General features: G+C 34.2%; 2 protein-coding genes across 2 annotated transcripts; one reads left to right on the top strand and one right to left on the bottom strand.

Moving 5' to 3' along the window:
• Nucleotides 1-4,083: 4,083 nt before the first annotated feature.
• pcdh20l (protocadherin 20-like) lies at nt 4,084-6,546 on the bottom strand. Its single transcript, XM_073821197.1, has one exon. It carries the CDS (start codon nt 6,544-6,546, stop codon nt 4,084-4,086), a length of 2,463 nt encoding a protein of 820 aa, XP_073677298.1.
• Nucleotides 6,547-12,883: 6,337 nt separating this feature from the next.
• On the top strand, nt 12,884-16,524 carry LOC141288908 (regulator of cell cycle RGCC). The gene is made up of 5 exons (XM_073821112.1): nt 12,884-12,998; nt 13,189-13,332; nt 13,759-13,839; nt 14,593-14,655; nt 16,125-16,524. The coding sequence occupies exons 1-5, from the start codon at nt 12,977-12,979 to the stop codon at nt 16,130-16,132; spliced, it is 318 nt and encodes a 105-aa protein (XP_073677213.1). The 5' UTR covers nt 12,884-12,976; the 3' UTR covers nt 16,133-16,524.
• Nucleotides 16,525-17,680: the final 1,156 nt, after the last annotated feature.

Below are 17,680 nucleotides of genomic sequence, written 5' to 3'. Positions count from 1 at the left end.
GCTTGAACGGTTCAAGGAGCAGACTGATGGGGTCATGATGCAGAAACGTACCAAAATATTCACAGAAATAAATGACACTGATTTGCTTCAAGACACAAAGTGTTTGATTAAAGAGTTATAGGCCACTTTTAGTTCAGTTATAAACAACTGAGAATTTAGATCATTCTATGATCTGATCAGTTGATAAATGTTAAAGGAAATTTTAATGTGTTTCTAATGTTATATACTCAAATTGCAGTTTGATGCAAGACTGTTTGTCTCATGTAGAATTAAATCTTACTCTTTGTGGATCCATATCACATACGACTCACTGTTGACCTCTAGTGTTCACACGCAAAGCAACGTGACAGCATGGTTTTACACTTTCTTTGAATTTTTTGGACCATAGTATTTCTAAAGTATCTTGAAATATAACACATTCACAGAATTCACATCCACTTAATGGTAGTCATTCAGTATAATGTCATACATGGCATTATCATCTGATACTATCAATCGACTAGTACTGTTTAACTTTATAATTTTGGAAAGTCTTGTAAGTCTTGCAGACTTATATGAACTACTTCTTACTTGGCCAGATCAAAAGTGTAAAAACATTATAAAATGACATTTTTTGAAACCAAACTTTAAATACAAATTCAAACTAAATTCACAGAACTCTTCTGGCAAAATCAAACAATCGCTTTCAAAACCATTTCACCTGTACTCAAATTCAAACAAAGCTTTCAAATCATACACACATTAGTCAATACTATGCGCACTACAGATCATTTATTAGATACTACATAAAAAAATGAAGAACACAGTGTCCAGTGCATGTAGTTACAAAAAAAAGAATGTTTACATTATAAAGTAATTATTTTGCAATAAAAAAGAAAAAAAAAACACACAAACACACTCTCAAAAAACATACACAGACTCGAAAGAAAACACACCGACGTTTGATGAATATATCATTCTCTTTGATGGGTAAGTGTGTCCAAACTTTTGACTGGTAGTGTATATATATATATATATATATATATATATATATATTGTCTGTTTATTTACCAAACTTCTGTGTGGTTTCTTTTGAGTGCGTGTATGTTTATATATTTATTTTATCGTAAAATAATTACTATACAAAGTATATCATCTTGTACAAAAGGATCAGGTCTTAGAGCTAGGTCAGAGCCAGAGGACTTCAACTACTTCAGCAAAAAACCTTCTGGTGTGGTAATCTTGCAGTTGTACACAAGAATATATTGAAATGACCGCAGTGTATTAAATATATATGCATGAGTGCATGAGATCTGCAAACTTTCTAAACTGCCTGAACTGGTTTAGGGTTTTGCAGAAAGAGCACTGCAAAAAATGCTTTTCTACCTTAGATTTTTTGTCTTGATTCCAGCCAAAATATCAAAAAATTCTTGAATCAAGAAGGATTTTCTAGACGAGTAAAAATTATTTTCTTGTTTTCAGAAAAACAACTCAAAATTAAGTGAGCTTTTGCTTAGAACAAGACAAAAAATCTGCCAATGGGGTAAGAAAAAAAATCTTATTTCAAACAGAAAACAAGATTATTTTTCTTACCCCATTGGCAGATTATTTTGCTTGTTTCAAGCAAAAATGTACTTAATTTTGACTTTTTTCTGAAAACAAGACAATAATTTTTACTCATCTAGAAAATCCTTCTTGATTTAAGAATTTTTAGATATTTTGGCTGGAAACAAGACAAAAAATCTAAGCTAGAAAAGCATTTTTTGCAGTGAGTGATTTATTTGACAAATTGGTTTAGGAAATTTGTTCACAGAGTGGGGTTTAGTGTTTTAGCAAATGTGAAAAACTGTAACATACTCTTCAGTATTTATCTTATAAACAAACTTGAGGCTCATAAAAAAAAAATGAGCAGGAAGGAATATTGATCCCATTTGAGAAAGCATCTTTCTAACCTGTATGTGGACACATGCCATCAACTTCATGACAGTGTTTTCTAACAAGATTAAGTTCCCATATGCTTTTCAGGAAGTGCATTCCTATTCCACCTGAACTCAGCAGACCTGCCTAAACATGCTTTTTCTTTTGTGTTATTTACAAAACCCCTATCATGTCAGCTAGAAAACTCAACTTCTTGTAATGGTTGTGTCTGCGCTAGAGCATACAAACAGTGCACCGGGGGGGTCCTCCTCAGCCGAAATTAGTAAAGTGGGCCGGCATAGGCACTGAAGTGGGCAAGCCTGTTTTATCAGAGTTTACTTTTGAGAATTCTCTATCATCCACATTCTTTTCCAGATCACCTGCATTCAGCAAAAAATCAACATTTCCTCGTTCCTTATGCACAATTTCAACAAGTCTCTGAACCTCCTGAATGTGGTGAGAAAGGGATTAGAAAACGTGCTTGTTTGAAATGTGTGATTTCCCCCATCTGTCTGCCAACATTTACAAAAATATGAAAAATTAGATTTTTTATCAAACTTCTCAAGAGAGTTCTCCACGGATGAAGGTCAAGTTCACTTTCAAGAGCATCTCAGTGTATCTCAATAGTAATACTTGTTTATAATCTATCTTTTTTTGTCGTCTTTACAGCAATAAATGATTGTATTGACTACTGGCAAGCTTTTAGAAAGCTGTGATAACTCAACCAAGATCTGCTGTTAAAAAGCAAATTGGCACAATCTTGATATCATTTCTTGAACTCCATATAAAAGAGACTTGGTCTTGTTTCAACTGCTTTGTAAAAAGATTTTCTTTTGAAAATATACCAGCATATCAGAGAAAGACGGTTACATAGTTTCATGTTCTAGATGATGGTACTGATTGTAGGCTGCGTGCATCAGACTACTGCATGACTAATCTATAAAAGCCTGTAAAAGCTACACGACAGCTCACTTAGAGAAAAAAACAGAGAACAAATCAAACAAGTGTATTTGTCTTTCTGCAGCACTGCACCTGTATAAATATTTTCATTCCATTTCTCTGAATGTCACACGATTGCGGACAGAGAATTAAATGTCCGTTGTCCTTAAGTACGTTCATTTCTTTAAATATTATTCTTTAAAGTTTATTTCATTTTAGATGAAAACACATCATCTTAGGAAAAGGAAGCGGGTATCTTATACATTAGGCTAACACTACTACAATATTAGTATTACTATTATTAGGGATGCACCGAAATGAAAATTCTTTTTTGTTTTTTCCTCCATGTATTTTGCCAGGTTTTTTCACCATTGCATAAATTAAATAGCCAATTTTTGCTTTTTACAGTTCTGTCTTAGCTTTTCAAAGAAAAAAATCAATTACAAAACAACAATTTAAAAATATTTCTTTAACACTAAACATTTTTAACATTCTAGTAGACTTTATAGGCTACCAACAAAGTACAATTTAATTTACATAATAAGTTAATAAGTTAGTAAAATAATATTCTTTGGCCATTTTTAAGAGCCCCTTCTTGAATCAGGCATGTGTTTTTTATGTACAAATAAATGCAGCCTTGCTGAGCAAAGGAGAATGTTACTATAAATGTATTAATAAAGCTGTTGTAATGATAGTAATCATTATTTTTGTATTTTATTTTACAGAAAAACAGTAAAATTACAATACTATCATTTATGAAAGTTGACTTTTATTTTGATGGAAACCCGCAAGAAGACCTCAGTACTACTTTTTGCTGACAGCAGCAGATTTATGAATGATTCACATTACGCTGTTTCAGTGCAGATTTCCAGATCATACATCATTTCATGGAAGAAGAGTCTCTCGCTGTCGGTGCTTGTAATGATTTTTGCGTCTTTCTCGAACAGTTTTAAATGCTTCCACACTGCCGACATGTTTGCTGCATTAGTGTGCTCCTCTATTTGATCACATCACGTCATTGTTCAGTATAATTTATTCAGAGTTTTGCTTATTCGGACAAACAACAAAAAATGTTTTTTTCTATTTTCGGCCAAATAATTTCAGTTGCCGACATTCGGTGCATCCCTAACTATTATAATACTAACCAAAAGTACTAGCCAAAGAATACTATATGCAGGTCATCAAAAAACTGTTGTAATATTTACAAAATATATACACATTTTCCTGGAAATCTGCAGTGCTTTTGCTTTAGTTTAAAGGTTTCAGTTCACAGAGATTTCCAGTTTCCCATACGTTCTTTTTTTCTTCTTTCCTTTTTGTGTTTTTGCGCTTTATAAACACCACTGTAACCGCCAGAAGAACACAGACTGAGATGACCAACAGACACAGGCCACAATAAAAAATAAGCCAGGCATTTGATTCACATTTACAGTCTTTGACAGGCAACGGAGGAGGCAATCGTTGTGGCAAGTAATCTGGAACAGCATTTATGTGACATTTTTCTAAAGTCTCGTTGACCAGCAGGTTGACCCACACTGTAGTCTGCAGCGGGTCTGGCTTTCCTCCGTCGCGAACGACTATGAACAGATGGTGCATGCCGTAGTCCTCACCACTAAGATGCTGAACCAGAGTGATGTTTCCTGAGTGCTGGTCAATTTGGAAGGGGCTGTGGAGAGCCGGTTTGGTTGCGATAATTTGGTAGGTGATGTCCGAATTCATTCCTGAGTCCTCATCAATGGCGTAAATCTTTGTTACCATGCTTCCTGCTCGGGTAGCCGGGGATATGGTCAGACAGGAGAGGTTGCTGCTAGGAAGAAGGACCTGGGGTTGATTATCATTGACATCCTCAATAAAAACGGTCATTTTTACCGTGGTAGAAAGAGCTGGGCTACCGCCATCTACGGCTACAACCAGCAGGTCATAGCGGTCTTGCTTCTCACGGTCAACTTCACCAGTACTGCGGAGTGATCTTTGCACCAGGTCTATGGCAAAAGGGACATTTTCATTTAAAATACGGACATCCACTATCAGGCCGTTGTCTCCTTTATCAGCGTCGCTTACTGTGACTTTCCCAACTTGGGAAAGTTGTGAAATGCTCTCAGATATAAAGAAATAAAAATGTGGGGTTGGAAAGGCTGGTGGATTGTCATTAAGATCTAGTACGTTTACAGAGACAATAGCAAAGCCCTCCTGAGGTGGATCGCCACCGTCCCTGGCCAGAACTTTCAGGATGTATGTCTCCTGCTGTTCTCTATCCAAAGACTCAGCCACCGATATCAAACCTGTCTCTTCGTGAATTCTGAAAGGTCCTCCGTTTCTAAGCCTGTACCTTACTTTGCCAAACTGGTGGCTATCTGCGTCGGTAGCCTGGACTTTCAGCAGAAACTCTCCAGGCTCGCTGTTCTCCTTGATGTCCTTTTCATAGCGTGCTTGTTCAAACTTCGGGGAATTATCATTCACATCTTCAACTAGCACTTTGATCACTTCCCTTCTGTGTAGGCGTGTGCCATGAGGATCAGAAATAATCACTGTAACATTATACTCGCTGCACATCTCAAAATCTAGGGGTTTTGATGTTGAAAGCAAATAGCTGCCTGCTTGCGGCTTCAAAGAAAACGGCATGCTGTCTGTATCTAAGGACAGAGTACCTTTAGCAGTAGAGGTGTCTCCCAACTCCAAGAGGGCTAAGACAGTGGGGGGCTCGTTTTCTTGTAACACGATCACTTGGTTTTTATGCTCAGTGACAAACCTGATCTTTATGGACGGCTCTGGGCTCGCCACTGGCTGAATGTATACGGTTACCTGGGTTTGTGCAGGGGGGCAAAGTGGGCTATTCGCAAGGACTTTCAACGTGTGCTCCTCAGGACTGTCAACCTGCACATCAACAGCTAAGCTGATCAGGCCTGTGTGTCCATCCAAGTCAAAGAGCACTTTGGCCCTGTCTGAGATCTGACGGCTGAAGGAGAATGTGATCTGGGCATTTTGGCCGAGGTCTTTGTCTGTGGCTTTAAGCTGTGCCACCGCAGTCCCCTTGATTCCTAATGCTAGCACAATGGCTGTGATGGGGCTGTCGGCGTCAAACTCTGGGCAGTTGTCATCAACATCGGTTACAGTTACACTGAGATTAACTGTAGCGCTAAGTGGTACTGAACCTCCATCTACTGCTACAAGGACCAAGATGTGATTTCCCTGAGTTTCCCGGTCTAGCTCCCTTAGTACCACCAGCTCAACTTCATGCTCATCTTGTCTGATGGCAAAAAAGCCACCAGAGTTTTTTAAATGGTAATGTATCAAGCCATTATTTCCTGTATCCTTATCCTGGGCTTGGTCATCCAGTGGGAAAGCAGTCCCAACTGATACATCTTCAGGTATGTGTAGAGGAATCTCATTTCTCTCAAAAACAGGAGCGTTGTCATTAATATCATCCACAACAATTATCATCTGCACTACTTCAAAATTAAGACTCACGACCGCAGTATTTGAAAAAGTACAGTCCCCATCCTCATGTGATGGGCACAAAGTCTCTCTGTCTATGCGCTCTTTGGTAAACAGATCCCCTGTGCTCTCGTCCACCCTAATGTATCTTTCATTAAGGAGCCGGTATGGAGCCGAGTAGGTCGTGCTTAGACTTCCGATCTTAACGCCTGCTTCTTGCTCCTCCAGGATGGTGAAACACAGAGCACTGCTATGGATTTGCCCAGCAGATGCCATGAGAAGCACCCACTGCAAAACAACAGAAGAGACTTAATGCTCGGAAGAAAGCAACACCCTTCTTTCCATATGAAAGTTTAACCACTCTGACTCAGGAGTTAAGTGTGTAATCCTTAACCACCAAGTCAGTCTTTTTATTTTTTTTCTCTCTCTCTGAATATGTTGTTGCACAGGCTGTATTATTGACATGTTCCAGCAGTCAGAGATTTAACATTAAAATATAATCCCAACTAAGCTTGCAAATAAATGCCTGTGGACTTTTCATGAATACATTGATCTTGAATGCTTAAAAATATTTGTTTTGCTTTTCCCAACAATGCCTCAGTGAAATTAGGTGCTTAAGAACAGAAAATCATCTTTTTTGTTAAATTAAGGGAAGACACTGCAGGCAAAAATGCTGTTTTTTCATGCACCTCACAAGTTTGAGATTTTGGCCTTTTTGTTTTTTTTCATAAAGTGTTTTTTCAGACTAGTGGAAAGAAAACATCCAAAAAACACTCTTAAGTGTTTCTTTTATAGCACTTTATCTATTTGTGTCAATAGATTTCAATTACAATGCAAGGCTGTTTTCTCAAAATGAGTTTTTTCTTCTACACTGAGCCAAAAATCTCCACTTCAGTAACACTTACACACACCAAACATTAAATTTTTATTCCTGTCTATATCCTGAAGATTTTTACAGAGGGATTTGTTCATTTATAAATAGCTTGATTTTATACATTTTATTCCCCCCAAAATGGTAAAAAATATAGTGTTTCCTGTCTGTTTTTTCTGAATTATGCCGTGACGGAATGAGATACCCAAAATCTCCTCTGTAAAAACTTTTGACTCTAATATGTCAAAAAATAAATAAAATAAAATAAATTAAACAAGAATTTTGAAACTGACTTCATCCAGTATTTAGATTTTTGAACTAGAAATGTATGCACATTAGCACATATTTCATTAAATAATGCCTGATTTGCATATTTAAACCTAACATTTTAGAAAACTTGTAATACAAAAAATGATTGTAATTATCATCAATCATCTGGGTAAGTAGGTGATAACTATTAGTTTTTTTCCCCCTATTCACCTGCAGTGTCTCACCTTAAATATGATCTTTATTTTGCATTCATTTTATATAAGTTTTATCATTTTGATTTCTTAATATGGTATGTGTTAAACATTAATAAAATCCAAGGTTAAATGTTCTAACAAAATATAAATACTTCGGTATAACAGGGCAGCAGATTTACATTTATAAGAAACATGCTAACAGGTTTGGCAGCAAATCTATTATTGTAGTTATTGACATGTTAAACACCATCTGACACGCAAAATATGAATTTAGGGCGCAAACACAGACTGAATGCAGCCTGAGTACTGTGGACTTTAGCTCCGTGTAACGCCTGACAGACTCGGTGTTCAACGTCAAACGAAAGAAAAAAAGACAACGAATTTTCTTTTTGAAAATATACGAATAATATACTCAATAATGTGAGATACATCACTCACCCGTATTATAATCCAGTTCATTATGTGGTAGTGTTGAGTTGTCCATTCTTCACGAACATGTTCAACTCTGTGAGCATGACAAGCACTTGCACGAAATGTGTAGGGGGCGGGAAACTCGCCTACCTGTGCAGGTGTACAGCTCGAGACTAACTCACTATATGCAGACGTTGGTTAAAAGGGAAAATACAGGTCTGACGGGATCTTTTCCGGGTAATTGTTTATAATAATAGCTGGGTCGGGGTGAAGTATTTTTCCCTTTCAACTCTAATCACTCTGTAATGCTTTATAATAATATACACACGCTAAATCATAATAAGAGAGATTATATAGTAGTTAAAGCTTTTCTTCGGAGCTGTAGGGGTCAGTTTAAAAGTTTTGAACCATACTGAACTGGAACTATGGATTTTAAACCAAACTGCACAGTTATTTTTGTGTTATAGTCACGACATTTGTCTCATGTCTCAGTGTCGCCATCATGAGGGCGCCAAATGATATTACTTCACATGTATCTAAATGGCTTTATTATAGCCACGTAGTTTAGTACTCTTCTAATTCTCTAGCACCATAGGGGTTTATTATATGTTTATGGTACGTTATACTCGGGAATTGAAATGAACGTTTTCACTCACCAGCCAGTTTGGCTACTTAATTTTTTAGTTACCGGCCATTCATAAACTCATAAAGTTTGTGATATTCTTCATGTTTTGTGTGGTCAGTTCACAGCAGTGATAGAAATTTATATTTTCCAATAAGTTTAAATAGATTTTTAGATGTATTTACACGTAAATGCAGCTTAGAGGGGTATGGAATGCATTAACCTGCAGTTACAAATGCATAAATATTGATATTTTAAACATAAAATGTTGAATATTTAAAAAATTAAAAGATAGGTTACTTCAAATGTGAAATTAAAACCACCAGTACACTGTAAAAAAAAAGTTGATTCAACTTAAAAAAGTAAGTGTTCATGCTGTCTTAAAATGTTGTTTAGTCAACATGAAATGTTAAGTTGTTTTTTTTTTTTTTTAGAAAGTCACTGTTAATAAGTGAGTCATTACGATTGAACCAAATCATTTTTACGCATCATTAATTTAGGGAGGAAACATCGCTATGTTGCTCAGAGAGGCAAAACAGTGCTGTGATTGTGTTTGGGATGATTTTTGTTGGAGAAATAGAATAAAAACAGCCAATACGGTGAGTATAACGTAAGTCTCTTATTAACTTATTGTTTTGAACTGTTGTATAAAATCAGTGCTGATTTTTTTAAGGAAAAAACGTCAGTCTTCATGTGATATTAAGTAACTTTATGAAATTATATAAATATATAAATCTTCTGGTCCCTTGTCTTGAATTATGTGATTGTTCTTAATTAAAGGGCTATTAATAGACTGAATAATGTAGTGAAAGAGCGCACTTATCATTTATGAATGAAACTGCTCTTTTGAATGAATATATTGAATGAATGATTCAGTCACAAAGACTTTGACTTACTGCCAACTACTGGCGGTTTCAGTTTAATTTTAAAAAGTATAAATTGAGTCATTTAAATTATTTAATTTTCAATAATCAAAACTTTATATTTTAAAACATTAATCTCATGACACTGTTTTTATGAAATGCATTAATTCCACCTCTGAGTCATGTAAAAAATTCTGTAAATATTCCTTAATGCCACATTTGAGCTCTTCTGTGCCATGCAAAGATGAATTGTTGATGCTGCAACATATTCAGCCTGATTGTATCTTATTATTTCAGTTTTAATAAAAGTTTATAAATAAATTATTTGGGCACAAAAGATAACATATAATACAGTTGAAAAAATGGCATTACAAAGGTTAAAAAAATATGTAAGGAGTCAAATATCATCTTATAATAATGGGAACAGTTCCAAATTTAATTTATTTATTTTTTTTAAGTTTGAGCACTAGTACTCCTGAAAAGAAATGTAAGCGTACTCTAAAATTGCCATTATTAACCCCCGTGCCTTCCAAGCCAGAGTACCCCCTTTGGCCATCTCCACCACTGAATATACTTGATAATGTCATTATGTCTCACGAGTTCAGTTTTTGCGCTAAACCTGCGCAGATTTGGCTTGCATGAACTTACATAAGAAAATAATAAGAAAGCGTTACCCGCCACAGCTGATTTTTACCCGCATTTGGCGGTTATTAATTTCAAACCCTCGATATACTGAAAATAAATAAATAAATACGACGTGTCCAATTTAGTTTACAAAAGGGCTGAAAAGGGCTTATTTTATACTGAAAATAAATAAATAAAAACGACATGTGTCCAGTGTAGTTTACAAAAGGGCTTATTTTATACTGAAAATAAATAAATAAATACAACATGTGTCCAATTTAGTTTACAAAAGGGCTAAAAAAGGCTTATTTTATACTGAAAATAAATAAATAAAAACGACATGTGTCCAGTGTTTACAAAAGGGCTTATTTTATACTGAAAATAAATAAATAAATAAATAAATAAATACGACGTGTCCAATTTAGTTTACAAAAGGGCTTGAAAATAAATAAATAAATAAATAAATAAATAAATACGACGTGTCCAATTTAGTTTACAAAAGGGCTAAAAGGGCTTATTTTATACTGAAAATAAATAAATAAATAAATAAATACAACATGTGTCCAATTTAGTTTACAAAAGGGCTAAAAAAAGGCTTATTTTATACTGAAAATGAATAAATAAAAACGACATGTGTCCAGTGTTTACAAAAGGGCTTATTTTATACTGAAAATAAATAAATAAATAAATAAATACAACATGTGTCCAATTTAGTTTATAAAAAGGGCTAAAAAAGGCTTATTTTATACTGAAAATAAATAAATAAAAACGACATGTGTCCAGTGTTTACAAAAGGGCTTATTTTGTACTGAAAATAAATAAATAAATAAAAATAACTATGACATGGGTCCAATTTAGTTTACAAAAGGGCTGAAAAAGGCTTATTTTATACTGAAAATAAATAAATAAAAACGACATGTGTCCAGTGTAGTTTACAAAAGGGCTTATTTTATACTGAAAATAAATAAATAAATACGACGTGTCCAATTTAGTTTACAAAAGGGCAAAAAATGGGTTATTTTATACTGAAAATAACTAAATAAATACAACATGTGTCCAATATAGTTTACAAAAGGGCTGAAAAAAGGGCTTATTTTATACTGAAAATAAATAAATAAATAAATACAACATGTGTCCAATTTAGTTTATAAAAAGGGCTAAAAAGGCTTATTTTATACTGAAAATAAATAAATAAAAACGACATGTGTCCAGTGTTTACAAAAGGGCTTATTTTGTACTGAAAATAAATAAATAAATAAAAATAACTATGACATGGGTCCAATTTAGTTTACAAAAGGGCTGAAAAAGGCTTATTTTATACTGAAAATAAATAAATAAAAACGACATGTGTCCAGTGTAGTTTACAAAAGGGCTTATTTTATACTGAAAATAAATAAATAAAAACGACATGTGTCCAGTGTAGTTTACAAAAGGGCTTATTTTATACTGAAAATAAATAAATAAATACGACGTGTCCAATTTAGTTTACAAAAGGGCAAAAATGGGTTATTTTATACTGAAAATAACTAAATAAATACAACATGTGTCCAATATAGTTTACAAAAGGGCTGAAAAAAGGGCTTATTTTATACTGAAAATAAATAAATTAATAAATACAACATGTGTCCAATTTAGTTTACAAAAGGGCTTGAAAATAAATAAATAAATAAATACGACGTGTCCAATTTAGTTTACAAAAGGGCTAAAAGGGCTTATTTTATACTGAAAATAAATAAATAAATAAATAAATACAACATGTGTCCAATTTAGTTTACAAAAGGGCTAAAAAAAAGGCTTATTTTATACTGAAAATAAATAAATAAAAACGACATGTGTCCAGTGTTTACAAAAGGGCTTATTTTATACTGAAAATAAATAAATAAATAAATACGACGTGTCCAATTTAGTTTACAAAAGAGCAAAAAATGGGTTATTTTATACTGAAAATAAATAAATAAATACAACATGTGTCCAACAATATAGTTTACAAAAGGGCTAAAAAAGGGCTTATTTTATACTGAAAATAAATAAATAAATAAAAATAACTACGACATGTGTCCAATTTAGTTTACAAAAGGGCTGAAAAATGGCTTATTTTGTACTGAAAATAAATAAATAAATAAATACAAATAACTACGACATGTGTCCAATTTAGTTTACAAAAGGGCTGAAAAAAGTGTTTATTTTATACTGAAAATAAATAAATAAAAACGACATGTGTCCAATTTAGTTTACAAAAGGGCTGAAAAGGGCTTATTTATACTGAAAAGAAAACGTGTCCAATGTAGTTTACAAAAGGGCTTATTATATACTGAAATAAATAAATAAATAAATAAATAAATAAATACGACATGTGTCCAATATAGTTTACAAAAGGGCAATGAAAGGTATAGGAATGATAGTAACCACATTAACTGCCAAAATACCATAGGTGTGTTAATACTGTGTTGACATTTTTTATACATGCTTACTAACTGTTATTAACTGAGGTACCTTTAAATGGTAACTTTCAGTCATAAAAATGACTAGTTAATTATAATCGGACAAAATAATTCAGGGAAAGTATAAAACGATGTAATCGGCACTACATTTTGGAAAGTATTAAAGCTCCAGAGCTGTGCCTGGGTAGAGAGAAGCGGTCGGAAAATTTCTTTCTCCAGTTCCGCATGTGACGTCATGTGTAGGCGTCAGGGGGAAATTTTGCGCCAGACTTTACTGTAACCACGGAGACAAAGCCGTGTTCTGATTGGTCGGCGCATTATGTGCTGGGCGGAGTCAATATAAAACCTATGAATACCCATCGTATTAATTTGAGAATCAGTTTACAGAGCTATTCACAGAGAACCAAAGGATGTCTGCCACAAACTGTTCAGGTAAACTTTTCTTTGATAAAATTTGACATCTGTTATTTCAAATGTGTGTTTATTACTATTTTAGAATAGATTAATTATTTTGTTTTGTTTATGTACAGTTCTCATGCAGATATCAGTCATAAATAGTTTCAAATGAGTTTCAGTATTTTAGTTAGTCTGTGAATCTAATAGAGGATGTGAATTGTATTAGAGTTGGATCTGGAGCTGGGAGACTTACTGCAGGAGTTTAATGATGTTGTGAATGAGCTGAGCACACCTCACGCCTCTGAACATGTGCTGAGAGATGTCAAGAGACACACAGCATGTGCGACCGATGGAGACGATTCAGACTACTGTAAGTACACTACCACACACATCTAACTAGTTTAACTTAAACTCTCACAGTATTGCCACTGAATGGCAAATATGGTGCCTTTGGCTCTTGATAATAATGTGTATACATATACATATACATATAAAGAGAGATACTGTTTCTTGTGCTACTTTAATAGATAATTTCCTCATATTTCCCTAATAAGAATCACTGCTATGTTATTTGTTTTATGGTTAGATTAAACTTCTTTGGAAAGCTTTGTCTTTTAAAAGGTTTCACTTATGTGATTTGTATCTCTCTTTGTTTTGATCCTCTTGTGAAACAATGAGTGTATTAGTTAGCCTTTGATCTTAAGAAATATTTTCTTTTGATATACAGCACCTTGTGGTTCCTTTGCATTCTCATGAAGGAAAAAAAAAACACATTAATCATTTTGTATCTTTTCAGGTAGTGAAGCTTCGCTGGTAAACAGTCTAAATGCCAGTCAAGAGGAGCTCAACATCCCAAGCACGACCACGGCCTCAAAAGGTATTAACATGACAGATAGCCAGCACATTTACCAACACATTTCCATGCATGCCTCTAACCCCTGTGTGCTATTTCTACTCATCTTATTGTAGTCTTTTTTTGCGGATTGTACTGCTTTGATGATTCTTATTTGGCTACAGAATGCATGATTATTGTGTGATGATCTATATACATGCATCTTACTTTTTCTCATTTTGTTATTATGTTTACTACATGAAGCAACTTAATTTACATGAAGTAAATATGAAGAGACCACACCTAAATGTGTGAAGTAAATACGCAAAAAAAAAAAAAAAAAAAAAAAAAAAAGCCCTGCTCATTCCAGGATGTGCATTTATTGTCTGGATGGAGCAAAGGCATAATGTGTTTTAAAAACACATGCACAGTCAATTTAAATGCTACAAGTAAACCCTCTTTGACTTAATGTTAATTAATGTAAATCTTGATTCTTGCAAGTTAATCTGAATGTACAAAGCAGACAGTTTGCTAAGAATAAAAAAGGAACAATGATAAATAGCTTTTATGAAATAAATGCCCCCACCAATGTCCTACACCCTTGGTTCATTATGAGTTTTTAATAAAGATTTTGTTAAAGCCAGTTGAAAATGTGGCATGGGGAATTCGGAGGGTCGCATTTCTTTCGGGGGGAATGTTCCACAGGAAATGCCACCGCACTTAGCTGCATTTCCACTAAGTCTAAAGCATTCCAGTGTGCTAACGTCTCCTCTCTCTCTCTCTCTCTGCTCTTTACAGCCAGGCTCGGGGATACCAGTGACCTACAGAGCTTCATTGAAAACCTGGATAGAGAGCTTGCAGGTATAAAAACAGTTTGGTGGTTGTTCACATTTAAGGCTGCTTTTGCCACTCTGTCTTTTGAAAGCATGGTGTGGCTTAATAATATTTTTAGAATCAGTGCTATGAGAATATTTTATTAATCTAGATGAAAAAAACAGTATGGCTGAAAGCATACCCTATGCAAGGACATAAATAGGGAATGTTCGGCCAACCACAAATGTGCGTTCTCATTCTATGGCAGTAACAAACCGCAGTACTCAAGCGAGCTCCACTTTTAGTCTCTATATGTGACCCTGGACCACAAAACCAGTCATAAGTGTAAATTTGTTGAAAATGAGATTATTACGTCACCTGAAAGCTGAGTAAATAAGCTTTCCGTTGATATATTGTTTGTTAAAATAGGACAATGTTTGTCTGAGATACAATTATTTGAAAACCTGCAATCTGAGGGTGCAAAAAACTCGAAATATTGAGAAAATCGCCTTAAAAGTTGTTCATATGAAGTTCTTAGTAATGCATATTAGTAATCAAAAATCAAGTTTTTATATATTTATGGTAGAAAATTTACTAAATGTGACCCTGGACCACAAAACCAGTCATAAGGTAAAATTTTACAAAACTGAGATGTCTACAACATATGAAAGCTCAATAAATAAGCTTTCTATTGATGTATGGTTTGTTGGGATAGGGCAATATTTGGCCGAGATACAACTATTTGAAAATCTGGAATCTGAGGGTGCAAAAAATCTAAATACTGAGAAAATCACCTTTAAAGTTCTCCAAATTAAGTTCTTAACAATGCATATTACTAATCAAAAATTACATTTGCTATATTTATAGTAGAAATTTTACAAAAAATCTTCATGGAACATGATCTTTACTTCATTTCCTAATGATTTTTGGCATAAAAGAAAAATCAATAATTTTGACCCATACAATGTATTTTTGGCTGTTGCTACAAATATACCCCAGCGACTTAAGACTGGTTTTGTGGTCCAGGGTCACAAATATCTTCATGGAACATGATCTTTACTTAATATGCTAGTGATTTTTGCCATAAAAGCAAAATCGATCATTTTGACCCATACAATGTATTTTTGGCTATTGCTACAAATATAGCCATGCTACTTAAGACACAAGTCACATATATAATCCGATATGTAATTTATTATTAGATAATATAACTGAAAACAATTTACATTGCAGATCAACACCTGCTATCTTGTTTTGTCACACTGTGCTGCTCAGTGATAGTCAAACAAACCCTAAAATCTGTTATGACATAATTCTTGACAAACAAGAAAAATGTCCATCAGAGAGATAATCTTAATATGCCTATTGTTAAATTACTAACAAAAGGCCGGTGGTTTAACACAACTCACTCCCAGCATGCTCCGTTATCAGTGAAGTGACAGTCATGAATCATAACTGAGAATCCATGATACCTCACTCCCCTGACCTGAGCTGTCACAATCTTATCTGTCTTGCAGAGATGTGAGATGACAGGACACACGTGATCAGAGAGGAAGAACCACGTGCCGCTGAGCACCTGAAGAGCTGGCATTTAGCAAACCACAATCTCTGCTTCCACACATAGAAATTAGGCTGAAGAAAAACACAGCTTGAAGGCTACATTTTCTCCCTTCAGCAAGGAAAATGAGCTCACGGTGTGATTTTAATTTGTCAAGAATGAGGAAGAATGACCAAGTTTCTCAAGATTTTATTTTAAAAAAGCACTATTGCCTGTAATTTATGAAGATTTATTGTTAATAGCTATTTTTACCTCTTTTTTATAAAGATTGTATAAATATCAGTGTTCCTAGGTTTAACTTTGTAATTAATTTAACCTTGTAAAGATTTGTTTTAATAATAAAAGTTTTTTGCATTAAACATGTATTACTCATTTAATATTAGCAAGTACAAGTGTGTGTGTGTGTGTGTGTGTGTGTGTGTGTGTGTATAGATTCCCTTAATAAACTATAAACTCAAACATTCGTTGCATGTCCATGTGCTTTCTCAAATGCAGCAGTTGTAATGTATCATCACCCCTGCAGTTCACTAGATTTCGTTTATGCTCCTGCTAAAACCATATCTGTACATAAAAGGAAATGCACCTAGACATTCTGCAGCTGATGGAAAAGGAAGTTGTCAGTTGCACTGCAATCAAAACCACAGTTTTTTTTCTTGTTTGTGGTATTGTCACAAGCCACACCTTCACAGCTTGTTGTTTTACTGTGTATGCAATACATGCTTCCTAAAAAATATCAGAAAATTCTCACTTAAATATGCACTTCATATCAAACCAGTCGAATATTATTGTTGCTTTCTCATCTAAATGCATTTGTTGGTGTGATTTAAAAGGCTAGTTCACAAAAAGACCCTCATGCCATTCCAAACCTGTATAATTTACTTCTTTAATGTAATTTAGAAGATATTATTGGTTACCATTCCCTTCCATTAAAAAATATGCTCACAGGAGAAAGTGAAAGAAATAAGTGTAAATACATTTTAAATTTCGGATAAAGTATCCCTTTAAGTGTCCAAACACTAATCTAAACTAAAATTTGCCCCTTCCTCTTTTCCATAAAGTGCATTTTTGCAACTTTATTTTTTAGCAGATTGTACTCTCATATCTTATATAATGGAGCAGATGTTAGATATTATGCAACATCATGAGTGAAAGCAGTACTTCTTCTGGGCAGCAGTGTTCATGGAAAGAGGAACTTTGGAGTGACTTTCTGACACACAGTCTCATGTGGTTTGAGGAAGAATGCTGACATCATCACTGCTTTAGACGCTTATGAGAAGACTTACTATTACAATAAATAGCCCAAGCATGTGATTATGCCATTAAGTCACCAGTGAACGTAGACTATTTAAAGAAATAGAAATTCAGTCAGAAGCAGCAGTTTGGAAGCTACATTGTTTAAAGGGATAGTTCAACTAAAAATGAAAATTTGATGTTTATCTGTTTACCCCCAGGGCATCCAAGATATAGGTGACTTTGTTTTCTTCAGTAGAACACAAATCAAGATTTTTAACTCAA

Source organism: Garra rufa, chromosome 16 (assembly GCF_049309525.1).
Source record: "Garra rufa chromosome 16, GarRuf1.0, whole genome shotgun sequence".
In the NCBI taxonomy this organism is placed as follows: domain Eukaryota; kingdom Metazoa; phylum Chordata; class Actinopteri; order Cypriniformes; family Cyprinidae; genus Garra; species Garra rufa.
The sequence above is the reverse complement of the archived record's forward strand: the minus strand, read 5'-3'. Positions and strand labels throughout refer to the sequence as shown.

Bases quoted from the DNA above. Each gene is read 5' to 3' on its own strand.
- LOC141288908 (XM_073821112.1), top strand. From the start codon at position 12,977: ATGTCTGCCACAAACTGTTCAG. The intron at 13,333-13,758 runs GTAAGTACACTA...GTATCTTTTCAG, and splicing joins TGGAGACGATTCAGACTACT to GTAGTGAAGCTTCGCTGGTA. The intron at 13,840-14,592 runs GTATTAACATGA...TGCTCTTTACAG, and splicing joins CACGACCACGGCCTCAAAAG to CCAGGCTCGGGGATACCAGT.
- pcdh20l (XM_073821197.1), bottom strand. From the start codon at position 6,546: ATGGCATCTGCTGGGCAAATCCATAGCAGTGCTCTGTGTTTCACCATC.